Source organism: Solanum tuberosum, unplaced genomic scaffold, assembly GCF_000226075.1.
Source record: "Solanum tuberosum cultivar DM 1-3 516 R44 unplaced genomic scaffold, SolTub_3.0 scf00381, whole genome shotgun sequence".
In the NCBI taxonomy this organism is placed as follows: domain Eukaryota; kingdom Viridiplantae; phylum Streptophyta; class Magnoliopsida; order Solanales; family Solanaceae; genus Solanum; species Solanum tuberosum.
The window spans coordinates 240,277-254,598 of NW_006239304.1; the positions used below are offsets into that span (position 1 = coordinate 240,277).

At 34.3% G+C, this 14,322-nt stretch overlaps 2 protein-coding genes across 2 annotated transcripts; one reads left to right on the forward strand and one right to left on the reverse strand.

Annotated features, from left to right (window-relative positions):
• The first annotated feature begins 6,587 nt into the window (after positions 1 to 6,587).
• LOC102604251 (subtilisin-like protease SBT1.7) lies at positions 6,588 to 9,349 on the forward strand. Its single transcript, XM_006362004.2, has one exon. It carries the CDS (start codon positions 6,765 to 6,767, stop codon positions 9,063 to 9,065), a length of 2,301 nt encoding a protein of 766 aa, XP_006362066.1. The 5' UTR covers positions 6,588 to 6,764; the 3' UTR covers positions 9,066 to 9,349.
• Positions 9,350 to 10,228: 879 nt separating this feature from the next.
• On the reverse strand, positions 10,229 to 13,732 carry LOC102604578 (protein arginine N-methyltransferase 2). Its single transcript, XM_006362005.2, has 3 exons — positions 13,387 to 13,732; positions 11,645 to 12,040; positions 10,229 to 10,752 (listed from the first exon to the last, which is right to left on the reverse strand). The coding sequence occupies exons 1-3, from the start codon at positions 13,658 to 13,660 to the stop codon at positions 10,439 to 10,441; spliced, it is 984 nt and encodes a 327-aa protein (XP_006362067.1). The 5' UTR covers positions 13,661 to 13,732; the 3' UTR covers positions 10,229 to 10,438.
• Between the last annotated feature and the right edge of the window lie 590 nt (positions 13,733 to 14,322).

Below are 14,322 nucleotides of genomic sequence, written 5' to 3' on the forward strand. Positions count from 1 at the left end.
TCACACACTTTCATAACACTCATTAAATACGAAAAAGTTTAATATCTAAATCGTGATGATGGTGATGAGAGGGAGTTTATCTTTGTTTATTTAGTTGATTAAGTAGATAATTGGCTTTTATCATTCTCCCACATCTCCTCTGTCCTTAATCGAGATATTATTACATATCTTCGTTTGTTAAAAGCTCGATAAACGAGAAAAAGTGTTAATTTTAGAACTCTTAAAAGATACATGCACTTGGAACTAAAATTCAAATTCCAAATTTTATGGTCAATCTTTTTCTAAAACATATTTTAGAAGATCCATTAAAGACTGTTAGCTCACAATAACAACATATTCAGTGTAATTTCACAAGTTAAGTCTGATGATTGGAAAAAGTGAATATACGCAAACCTTACTCCTACTTCAAGTAAGTATATAGACTCTTTTCGAAAGATCTTCGACTGTTAGCTCATGAGGACTAATCAACCATCTATCAAGGTTTTGTTTGGCAGCTGTCACTATTAAGGTTGAAATTAAGAGTGATTATTATAACATGAAAATGATATATGTAGGGCCAATAATAATCCAGAGGATTGAGGCTGTACTTAGCAGTTCACCAATTGTTATCAATCTCATTAATGCTGTCATTTAGTATTTTGATTATTTATGGAGTACAAAAATAAGCTAATTATAAAATAGTCGGCTATCTTCAAAATTTAGAAATAAAAAAACATATTTACTGAAGCTTACCTTTAAATTTCTACAGAAAAACATAATCTTAGATACGATAATCGGGATGTTAATCGGATGTTTCGGTTCAACTTTTGTACTTAACAATAAAACATGAGATGCGATTTTTCATTTTATTTCCGCTGAATCTACCTATTTTATTGGATTGTTGACCCCAGATACTTGAAACAAATATGACTTGTGTATTAATCCTTACATCCACATCTGTCACATAAGTTACATCACTAAACTTTGCACTCCGAATATTTTGTCTTAGTCATGCTCAATCTAAACCCTTTAAACTTTACCGTCTTTCTTAGACCTGCTCAACCTAAACAATTTTAGACTTCTAATATTCTGTCTTGTATAAATTATTAGGAGTAATTTAAAATAACTAAAATTTTGAATTCATAAATTTTAAACCTTGACTTTGTCTTTCATCATTATAGCCCCCAACACTAACCTAAGGGTTTAGTGCACCAAGTTGGTAGAATTGCTCTAAAACAAGTATACAACTAATAATACAATATGGTGATTTACACGGGAAACCTCATGAATGTACTTGCATAAAATTAAATCTACAACAATTATTTCATATGATTATACTTTTGTAATAAATATTATACAAAATCCCCGTTAGTTGTTTGGTCAATCACCAATCAATCATCTTAGCTAATTAAATTAATGGCCCATTAATCATCTTCATAAAAACACCGTAATAAAAAGAAATATTTATTTTTTCCGCAACACCACAATTATTAGTGGTAGACTTGTAGGGGCCATTCCAGCTAATTTCCATAAGATACAGACTATAAATAAGTGGTTTTCTTGTCAAATCACTTTCAAAAATATTATAATAATAATACTCGATACGTTTTAATTCATGTGATATCATTTGATTTGACATAAAATATTTTTAAACAAATTAAACTTATAGTTTCAAATAAATCTAAGCATTTATGTAATTATAAATTATTTATTAAAAATAAAAAAAAATACATAAATTATTTTTTATTATAAAAATATAACAACTTATAACGGATTAAAAAATATTACATAAATTAAATAAGAAAATATCATTTTCACTAAAAATATCATGGAATTTAGAGTCAATTTTGTGCGCCGAATTAATACTATGGTGATCGAAGCATATTCCATGAACCAATAATTATAGAAATTAGCTAAAAAAACTCTTACTGCTTTTTTCAGCACCTAAATTATTTCGATTATTAGTGGTTTTTCCATTAAAGCAAAGTGAATTATTAATAATTTTATCCAAAAATTAAATAGACGCTGAATTTGCTTTTAAAGTAGGTCAAACGTTTTTTTCTTTTTCTAATTTTAAGTACTTTTGTTTTTGTAATTAGGTGTTATCTGATACTCCTCAGTCCTCGGTACACTTTTAATTGTCATGGTTTCCTATTTTAGAGTCAAACTATAAAAACTTTGACTAATATTTTACGATATTTTTTCATCATATTGATATGCAAGAAATAGCAATTTATAGTACTTTTTGTATAGTTTTTGAATATCTAATTTTTTTGTTTAAAATATCGAATTAAGTTAATCTAATTTAACTTTGAAAATTAGTTAAATTAACTTTCGAAAAGTGCAACATGACAAATAAAAGTGGACGGATATAATAATAAACATACAAAGTATTAAGTATACAATAGGTCAACATTACATGAAAATAATTAAAAGGAAAGATGTATATATTTTTTAAAGTAATCAATGCCTTAAAAAAATCTCCATCACTCTAGATTAAATTCATATACTAGTCGAATGGTGATAAAAAGTCATACTGCTTGATTGCGCAAAATTTAATGTATGTTGTTGCCTTGTAGGCATCCATGTAATGGGGTCCAAACATAGTCGTCTCATGGTAAATCGGGTGAATAGAAAAAAGACTGAATCTGAGTAAAAGGGGTGAAATTCACAAGGAGCCGTTTTCAAGATGTCTTTTTAAGGAATGATTGGAATTTATAAAGTAGTTGTCCCAAATTCAACTTTGGACAAAATTATTGATTTGAAATTAGGTTATGTCAAAGTTTAACACTTTAACTCTACACTTCAAGTTTGAAGTTTGAATGAAACTTAAATTTAGATCTTAAATTTGTCAAAATTAAGTAATATTTTTTTTAATAAGTTAAACAAATTTAATGGTGTATGAAATGATATTGATTTGAGAGGTAAAAAGAAAATAATATCTTTGGGCATAAATGTTGCTGGATACTGATGATAATAATAATAATTATTATGGGTAATTATGTTGTTTAGCATTAGAAGCATAAAAGGCAATTGATCATGGGCTTATAGTACTAAAAACAATTACTTTGTCTATATAGCCACTAGACAAAAATCTCAACTTGAACCATCCAATCTCATATTTTAATGTGAAAACACAAACAAAAGAGGCCAATATTTATGTCTTTTTCCTTAAATTAATATAGAATTTGTTAATACGCATTATCACATATATTATCTATCTTTTCCTTTCTCTTTTGAGGTGATACTTTGTGGGCGACAATACCAAAATTTCTTCTCTTCTTTCTTTTATAAAAATCACAATTAAAATAGGGAGAATGCGATAGGCAATTATTAGTAGGAGAGCAAAGAAGTTGAGGATTAGGATAGACAGTTACTAGTTAGTTCAACATCTACTCCTTTTTAGTGGTAAAACAGAGTTTTAGTCTGAAGCATCTATTTGTTTCTTTACTGGTAGTATTATTATTGTGCTAGGGAGCTTGGTTCGAGATAAAAAAAAGTCTTAGGATCAACTTGAAGTGACCAAGATTAATTAAGGGCCTGTTTGGAAGGATACTCTGGTAATTAGATTTGATGTAATTGGTGTAATTACATTGTCTTGTCCTGTTTGAAAGGACAGGTAATTACTTGGTCAACATGTAATTAGTGTAATTGGCAGGAGGTAATTACACTCTACAATTCACAGGCAGAAGTTGTGAATTGCTGGTGTAATTACCACTTGATTACTTTTTCATTTTTTTTAATTTCTATTTTTATTTTTTTTGTTTTAATTTTTTTACTTCTATTATTTTAATTTCTTTTTTTTTATTTTTATTATTCTAAAAATTTGTAAAAGTCTATTTTTTATTTTTTATTATTATATTTCATTTTATTCTTGTTCTCAACCTTACTTTACGTGATTCTATGTAATTTTCTCGTATTATCTATTTCTTTATGTCATGCTTATTTTCTCATTAGCATAATTTTATTAGTATTCTAATTTTTAAATTAAAATAGAATTTATTGTTAAGTAAGGTTATAGACTTACGTTTTCTTTATTATGAAGAAATAAAAATAAATCATATTTATTGCTATGTTGAAATTTGTTATAAGAGTATTATGTTAAATTTTTTGTTTTGAATTTATTACTTGTGTTATAGTTTCGGGTTTTTTTTTTTTTTTTTAATGAAATGTAATCATCAAAGAGAACTAGGACTGGATGAAGTGCTTTGGATCTACCTCTGGAGCATTATTTAGCAGCATCTGTGTCTTGCCTTACAAGTAGAATATGAAATACGACTGATTATTCGTCTACTCTGTTAAATGACAACACTGGATTTTTTCTTAAACAGGTCTATGTCTATGCCTCACCTCACCTTGGGGTGCGCGGAGGGTGATAGATTTGTGCTTAATCGCTTCAAACACTATAGAATCTATTAAATATATTAATCTTCAGCTGAAGACACGTTGCCTCATCTCACGAATTGGAATAGGTCTCTATTTTATCCCTGTGAACAAGTTATAAGCTATGGTGTTGGAATTGCATGTCCAGAAGACTCAGTTTGGGTTAACTTAATCAAACATGTCAGTGTAATTACTAGACTGTGTAATTACTAGGCTGGTAATTACTATCCTAGTAATTACACCAATTCCAATTACCTGGTGGCTTTCCAAACAGACTCTAAAAGAACAAAAAGATATTCGTCACCAAGTGAGATGGTCAAAATGGTTATTGATGACTTTGCCAATATATTAAAACTGCCAAAAAAAATTCATTTTACAACTATATACTTTCTTGGAATAAGAAATCTTAAAGATGACTTGGACTACTTTTTGTTGATTTATTTTAGTCTTTCCGGCGATCGAGTGCTCAATGAACGATAGCACTTACTACTCCACCTGCAACATTTGCTATCTCTCCTCTAAAACCTCTTCGCATTTTCTCATAGCGCGAATGCACTTGATTCTATTAGTATTGTTGTTTCAATTATTTTGATTATCCTTACTATTTTTGTTGTCAGTACTTTTCTTTGTTCAATGTTTTCATCATAGTGTTTCACTTTGCATATCTTTCAAATTGTTTTAAAAAAGATATTTTCTTGACTCGAGGGTCTATCGAAAATGACTGACCACCCAACAAAATAAGGATAAAGTCTATATACATCCCGTCAATAAATCACACTTGTAAAACTATTCTAGATAGTTGTTGAGAAAAGCATCTGTTTTTTTTTTGTTTGTTTGTTTTGTTTTTTTTGCTTTTTTTGCTTTTTCAGACATTCTCATTCGATCAGAAAAATACTTTTTGCTAATTTTTCAGTGGGAAATAAAAGCTTTTGTTTCATCCAATCAGAGATTCAAATAATGCAAGGTATCCATTAAATTCATCTATAGTAAGAATTTCATACTTTCCGTTCCTATGTTTCAAATAAATTATAAAAGATGCATTCGTATGGAAAATGATGTGTAAAGATCATAGATATGCGGCGTATTACTAGACCTTTTTTGGATTATCTCTAATCTCCTTTATTGTGCAAATAACCCACTCACAAATAGTTATATTCCCAGAACCAACAAAAACTACTTTGGTCGTTCATCACAAAATTAATCGAGACTTAAATACAGGTACCAAACGTACTCACAAATAATTATATTCCCAGAACCAACAAAAACTACTTTGGTCATTCACCACAATTAATCGAGACTTAAATACAGCTACCAAGCGTCAAATGTCTGATTATCAATTTACAAGCATCATACTTGCTCATGGTTATGTATGTCTGATCTTCTCTCAATAAAACTTGTTCTCACAAGTCATGCTAATCTTCTTTACATCGTTATAATTCCACCGCATGTTCCTGAAAACGCGATTCTCCTCGTAAAGTTTGGGGGACATGTTAAATAGTTTCACACTTGACGAATAGAAAAATTCACTTAAAATTTCCATACCAAATAAACTGTTAAAACAGAAAAGACGACCCTTAATTTCTGCATTGCTAGGTCACCAGCTTTAAAAAAATGTAGTACACAGGATTCTTATCCTAATTATCCCAAGTGCACATCATTTCCCATCAAACAAAGAAACAGTATAGAGATGTCAATATCTTAGTACAAGTACTGTTTTTTTCTCCAAATCAGTTTGTGCACACCTCGACTAATTCCACAGGATATCTATCACCATAAGATACCAGATATAGGAAGAAATCATGTAGGGTACTTTAAAACTACGCCTTTCAATTCTGAGACTTTCATGCACTTGGTTTTCCCTCTGTTCTAGATAACCTTTCAATAATAATTTAATACGCAACAGAGGGAAGGCCAATATTCTGTATTCTAGTACAAAGGTAAATAGCTACTACACACACGAGTGGATAGACAGCGCGTACAATCTTACCTTCCACTTGATGACTATGCATCAGACATACAGTACAAAACAATATTGTTAAATTGATAGAAAAAAGATTCTCCTAAAAGCTGCATCATTTGATTGAGATTTAAACAGTTGAATCTTTTTCACAAGATTCAATTATGTCAACCAAGTGGGTCCTAAAACATAGAAATTTTGAACCCAAGGAATTAATCAATTATATACTAAAATAAAACACTCCTTGGCTACTCTATAAATAAGCCCCCAATGTGTGCCCCTCAATGAACCATTATCACCTTTCAGCATTAAATATCATAGTCAGTTAGAGCCTATCACTCAAAACTCCAGCCCATCTCCACTAAAGGAGAAAAAAAAAAGCTCTTTCTTTTCAGTAGAGAACTAACTTTCACCTTCTGGTTCACTGATATTAACTCACAGAAAAATGGAAAGACTCGGGATCGTGTTTCTTTCTACACTAGTGCTAGTGTTGTTTCATGTGTTTGTTGATGCAAGCCAGAACCAAAAGAAGACTTACATAATTCACATGGACAAGTTCAACATGCCTGCTGATTTTGATGATCATACTCAGTGGTATGACTCATCGTTGAAGTCAGTATCCAAGAGTGCCAATGTGCTTTACACCTACAACAGTGTCATCCATGGCTATTCAACACAGCTAACAGCTGATGAAGCCAAAGCACTTGAACAGCAACCAGGAATTCTCTCGGTCCACGAGGAAGTGATATACGAGCTTCACACCACTCGATCCCCTACGTTTCTGGGACTTGAAGGGCACGAAAGTAGATCATTCTTTCCTCAGACTGAAGCAAGGAGTGAGGTCATTATTGGTGTGCTGGACACAGGTGTTTGGCCTGAATCGAAAAGTTTTGATGACACTGGACTAGGTCCAGTCCCTGCAAGCTGGAAGGGCAAGTGTCAAACTGGCAAGAACTTCGACGCATCAAGCTGTAATCGGAAACTCATTGGTGCGAGGTTTTTCTCACAAGGTTATGAAGCAGCTTTTGGGGCAATCGATGAGACCATCGAATCCAAGTCACCAAGGGACGATGAAGGCCATGGCACACACACTGCAACTACAGCAGCTGGCTCAGTTGTAACCGGAGCTAGCCTCTTGGGTTATGCCACTGGTACAGCACGTGGGATGGCTTCACACGCAAGAGTGGCTGCATACAAGGTATGTTGGACCGGAGGATGTTTTAGCAGCGACATACTTGCAGGGATGGACCAGGCTGTCATAGATGGTGTAAATGTGCTCTCACTGTCCCTTGGTGGCACAATTTCTGATTATCATAGGGACATAGTTGCAATTGGAGCATTTTCTGCAGCTTCTCAAGGAATCTTTGTTTCATGCTCAGCGGGGAATGGCGGTCCAAGCTCTGGGACCCTATCCAACGTTGCACCATGGATAACTACTGTAGGTGCAGGAACCATGGACCGTGAATTTCCAGCATACATTGGCATTGGAAATGGGGAAAAACTCAATGGAGTATCACTTTACAGTGGAAAGGCATTGCTTAGTTCTGTGATGCCACTGGTGTATGCTGGAAATGTCAGCCAATCATCAAATGGAAATTTATGCACAAGTGGTAGTCTAATTCCGGAAAAAGTTGCTGGGAAAATTGTCGTATGTGACCGAGGGATGAATGCAAGGGCACAAAAGGGTTTGGTTGTGAAGGATGCTGGTGGAATAGGGATGATTCTGGCAAACACAGACACTTATGGAGATGAGTTGGTTGCTGATGCACACCTCATACCTACAGCTGCAGTTGGTCAAACTGCTGGCAACTTGATCAAGCAGTACATAGCTTCTAACAGTAATCCAACTGCCACAATTGCATTTGGAGGTACCAAGTTGGGTGTTCAACCATCGCCAGTTGTTGCAGCTTTTAGTTCCAGAGGGCCAAACCCAATCACACCAGATATACTCAAACCTGATTTGATAGCACCAGGTGTCAACATTCTTGCTGGTTGGACAGGGAAAGTTGGACCAACTGGCTTGCAAGAAGACACCAGGAATGTAGGCTTCAACATCATCTCTGGAACTTCCATGTCATGTCCCCATGTAAGTGGGCTAGCAGCACTACTCAAAGCTGCCCATCCAGAATGGAGTCCAGCAGCTATAAGGTCAGCACTGATGACTACAAGTTACAGCACATACAAAAATGGAAAAACAATTGAGGATGTAGCAACAGGAATGTCATCTACACCATTTGATTATGGTGCTGGACATGTGAATCCAACAGCAGCTGTCAATCCTGGTTTAGTGTATGATCTAACAGTTGATGACTATATAAACTTCCTATGTGCCTTGGACTACAGCCCGAGTATGATCAAGGTCATTGCAAAGAGAGACATCTCCTGTGACAAAAATAAGGAGTATAGAGTTGCTGATCTTAATTACCCATCTTTTTCCATTCCTATGGAAACGGCCTGGGGTGAACATGCAGATAGTAGTACACCCACCGTGACCAGATACACAAGGACTCTAACAAATGTGGGAAACCCAGCTACATACAAGGCCTCAGTCTCTTCTGAAACACAGGAAGTGAAGATTCTGGTTGAGCCACAAACACTTACTTTCAGCCGAAAGAACGAAAAGAAAACCTACACTGTGACCTTCACTGCTAGTTCCAAGCCATCAGGCACAACTAGCTTCGCTCGACTGGAGTGGTCAGATGGACAACACGTTGTTGCTAGCCCAATTGCTTTCAGCTGGACATGATTCTGCTAGTTCTAAGTCATTCACCACAAATGTACAAGTGCTAATAGTCCTTTTTAAATAATTACTAGTGTGCAGTAGTTACTCCTCTAATATTTCACCAACTGAACAATCCCTGACCTATAATTAAGAAGCCTAGGCAATTCTAGGCAAGGAAATGTTGGTTGATTTGCCCAGCAAAAGGCTGGTGCTGTATTTGCCAGATATAATTATGTACTGAACCACACAATACAGGTGGATATGATTTGGCTTTATTTCTTGTCTCAGTCATTGACTATATCTTTTTTATAATGGTGGTTTCTGGGTCAGCTTGATTATGTCTCAACTTGCAATTGAATATCCCTTGAACTGATGACACATTCATGGGATTACACAGGGTATGTTGTTGATGTGCGACAAACATAATCAAGATGGTAAAATAAGTTCTTTTAATCAGTAAGAGGGTAAACTAGGTTTTATCTTCCAATGAATATCAAAGGCGAATAAATTATCTTGTATGAAGCTAATTAGAGATAATGATAACATCATTCCATAATTAACAGCAAAGGAGATTTAATATATTCTAATTTATACCTAAGAAGTAAGGAGGTTTAAGCATGGTGTAACAACGAAAGATGAATTATTCAGCATGGCTTTGAGAGAAGATATAAACCTCGATGCAGTTACTCCAGGTTTCCAGAGAAGGAATTTTCACGTCAATCATGCTTAGTGTTCCTACTCTCCCTAATTTTCTCAAAATCAGCTTTTGAGTTGTTGCTGCTATTAGGCATTCAGAGCTTCAAGTGGATGCTCTCAGGCGTTTTGCAACCTGTTATTTCGAGCATGAAATATTCTAGCTCCACGGTCCTATTATGTAATTTCGACTTTGCATGTGCTTATACATTAACAGAATGATTTTGTTCAAACTATAGAGGGTTCAGAACCCCTGGCCCCACCCTTTTTATTGTGGTGGGTGGAAGGAGCAATTTGAGTTCTAGGAAGGACAGAGGTTTTTAATGGATTTGTAAAGTAAAAAATTTCATGTACTTAATAATTGCAGAGAGTAGTTAGCTTCAAAAATAGTAAATAAAAACGTCAAATGTCAAAACACCTACACTCCCTCTCTTTTCTCTGGATTTTTTTCTTGGCAATAGCATTTATGCATTTATGGGACTACACTGGGTATGTTGGTGTTGTAATAGCATCTATGCATTGATCCACACAAATCATCCCAATTCCTAAAAAAATATAAGCAGCATGCCAACATAATAATATCTCAAAATCGAAGATAGTGAAAATACTACCAAACTCGTTACAAAATGAATACACAACAAGAAAAGAAGACGATCCTAAGAGGATTTTTCATCTGATGCTACATAATCAGTGCTCCAATAATATCATTCTGATTCGCTCATAGACTGACAAACAGGAAGGTAATACGTATCTAACTGCCAGTACTTCTGTTTAACACCCTCCCACACAGATTCACCTAAACAATCCTTCACTGGTAATGGTATCAGCTGTGTAGAATATCCCAAGCTCTCAAGTTCTAGAGAGACTAGCTGACCGTATACGATATGAAAGAAGGGGTTACCTCCACATAGACCATTAAAAAATGAATAAATACCACCTGGCTTCAATAATCTAGGAAGATGTTGATGAAATTCTCGCATATCTTCATAATACTCCCCATAAGTATCAAAAAATATGCCTGCAGAACAGAGTAGATACACATTAAGAGAAAATCACAAAGATGAAAAAAGAAGACAACAGATAGAATCTAAACTTTAATCTAACAAAAGAGAACTGAGCTTAAATAATTAACTGACATGTTCAATTATTACAACGTTGGATATGTAAAACTTTTTGCTTCATCAAGTTATAGAAGTAGGCCAACTTGACACTCATGCCTCTTATTATTTGTGTTATTGCTTTTGCTAGCAAGCGGAGTAATAAAAAGCATTGTATGTTGTTTTGTGAGGCATTTATGTCATTGGAACAGCAAGAATCAGCATATGAAATCAATAGCTAGTAGCTCAAAAGAACATTGCTCCCTCGTGAAGATTAAAAACACCTCCTACACAATTTTTTAGAGAGAAATGAATTTTATATTACAGCAGTGCCTGTACACATACAATAAAACAAAAAATCATGCAACGTGCATACATTTTTTGAAGAAAATGTATTAACAACCACCAGTACAAACTTCAGAATAATGTAAGATCATAATATTGATGACAACAAGCATCATGCACCAACTATCGACTTGGGATATTGAGCAGTAAACTGAAGGGAGAAAAAGAGGAACTTCTACTTGAAACTGATATGTTTTCCTGAAAGGTTTTCAAGTTTTCATCGCTAAACTAAATGCAATGAAACCTTGAAGTAGTGTATTCTCATATTGCCTTCACAGTTCATAGGCATGATGAGAGAGAGTGATTTGTAAACTTACCAGAAGTGAAAATGTATAGGGAAGAATCTCATGATTAAAACAAGCAATGCACTAACAAGACACCAAAAATCAGAAGTGTATTACCAGCATAAATGGAAGAAGTTTACCATCATAGGTTTCAAGTTTAGAAAGGGAAGAAGTGGAAGTTTACCATCATAGGTTTCAAGTTTAGAAATGACATCTTGCCACCGACCAAATATGATTTTCACATTCTCCTTCTCACCCCAACCTGCACGCATCATACGATCATAGACCTCTGGATGAGCTTCAATAATAGTGTGTGATGAAGGTGCATATTGTTGTATGGCGGTATCTACAAGGCCCATCCCAAATCCAATGTTCAGTATGTGACCACCATTTGAGCAGACAGCTTTCGCATGAGCTTCCATCAATGGCTTCTCCCAAGCCATCATAATAGCCTTACTATCAGAGTCCATAATTTTATCTTCACTAAAAGTAACTCTATCATCTAAATAGTCCCCATCTGAGTTCCCCTTGGCATTGTCCTTCCTTGCAATTGTTCCAAGGATTAATTCTGCCTGGATTGCTATATATTGAATAATAAACTTGTTTGATCAGTAATATTAAGCTAAACAACCTCAAACTTTTAGTTGAACTGCACACTGTATAAAGAAGATTAACGGCTTCAGTTACCTTTTCTGATACTAGTTTTTTACTCTGCAAAATTTCAAATTTTAATATAATGATGACTCTCAGGCATATTGGGGAACAAGACAAACAATAATTACAATAACATAATTAAAAAATTAATGAAAAATAACAATTTACTTTTAATTGTTATTTTCTGCATGATATACGAATCAGTCCTTCTGTCCCAAGTTATATCACACTTTTCCATTTATGATGTTCCAATATGTTTAACACCATTCCGCTGATAACATTCTTCATCAAACAATTTTTTCAACCATTACTTAACTATATTCTTCCGCTAGCACTAATGAAATATAGACGTCAAGTAATATCTTAAATTATGTGATGAGTCAAACATCATCATATAAAATGGCATGAAGAGAGTACATATTTTCCCTATGCTTAAAACGAGATGAATTATACAGCTAAATAAGATAGACTAACAGGTTGTTTCGTTCCGTATTAGTACATGAAGTATCATGCATTGAATGACAACACAGGGATTTATGCAGGAAATCTGATGCCAAAACAAGTCCTCTTACATTAAGAGTATGTTTGCGATGCTAGTCATCTTATCCAGCTACTTCTTCAGATGCACATGTTATTATTTCACATCCTATCTGGAATCAGGGGCGGAGCCAGCAGTATGTCAGGGGTTCATCCGAACCCCCTTCGGCGAAAATATTACTATTTATCCATGGTTAAAATTATTTTTTTTATACAGTAGATGTCGAACCCCCTTAGATTAGTTCGTATGTTTACTTTTTCAGATTTTGAACCCCTTATTAAAAATCCTAGCTCCGTAATACATAATTTTTCTCAAAAGTTATGCTGTTATTACTTATGTGGAGTTTCATATAGAAAGTCAGACATTGTATTAGCAACACAGAGTTATATTATTAATTCGCAGTTGTATATCAGAAAACTAGACTTTGCATTAGCAATACAGCAGTTACGCTAGGAATATATTTCCTTATACCTCAAACCAAACACAAGTCTTAATAGAACTACACTCTGTTTGGATGGTTGTTACATAGAGTTTCAAAATGATCGCATTATATATTTATATTGTATTGGGTGTAGTATTTGGATAGATCGTATGGATTTCAGTTTTGTTATATAACGTCAGGCATCAACAATTTGAAGAAATATATAACAAAAAATTAAAATGAAGCGTATAATGTATTCAATAGTCAATAGCTAACTCATAAGAAAGAGGATGCGAAGATTAAAAGTAAGCACCGGTATTGAGAAGAACGTCAAAGGCCTCTTGATGACCGGCGTCCATGGCGAAGTCGCCGGCGGAGACATTAGAAGGGGACAGGGCATTCCATGGGGCACCAGCATCAAGGAGAGCCTTTACGACCTCGGCATGGCCGTCCTTGGCGGCGTGCATCAGCGGAGTAAGTCCGTCTTTGTCAAAGTAGGTGACATCGGCGCCGGAATCAATCAGAGATTTAATACTGCTGATTTCACCATTCCGAGCTGCTTCACAGAGTGCTTCGCCGTCGGCCATTTCTTAGCAGAGCAAAAACTGTGCTCCTAATAGCAGAGCAAATACTCTTAGGTTACATCTGAAAAGGTTTTAAAATGTCCTCATTCATAAATACCCTTCAACTCATTTTTTGACTCACTTTTACCCTTACAACTAACATCTCTTTTATTATAATTATATTATTTATTATGTAATGTCGATAAGATTTAAAGGACTGCGTATAAGGACGGGTCAGGTAAGGCCGATGAGATTCGTTTGACAAAAAATTATACGTAGTTAAAATTATTTTTAAATGTATATATAATAAGATGTTAAATCCTAATGTATTCACTTTACTTTTTCATATTTAAAAAATCCACAGTTAAAATTCAGACTTCATCACTAGCTACAAAATCACAAGATCAAAAGAAAAAACCTCTTTATTTTTCGTAATTTTCTATGTAATTAAACTAAGACACTTAAATCTGGAAGACAAAATTCACTCAACTTAAAGGTTGAGGCCAAGCTCAGGATCAACTAGCTAGGGACAGAGTCAATTGCTTCATAGTGAAATCAGACAAGGACTGCATTAGGATTAAGGCGCACTAGTAAAAACGCTTCCGGCAGATGTGCGTTGTAAATGTGTCTGTGGCTTTTTCTTCTTGGACCATCTGAACAAAACATGGCCCGTGAAATTGATAAAA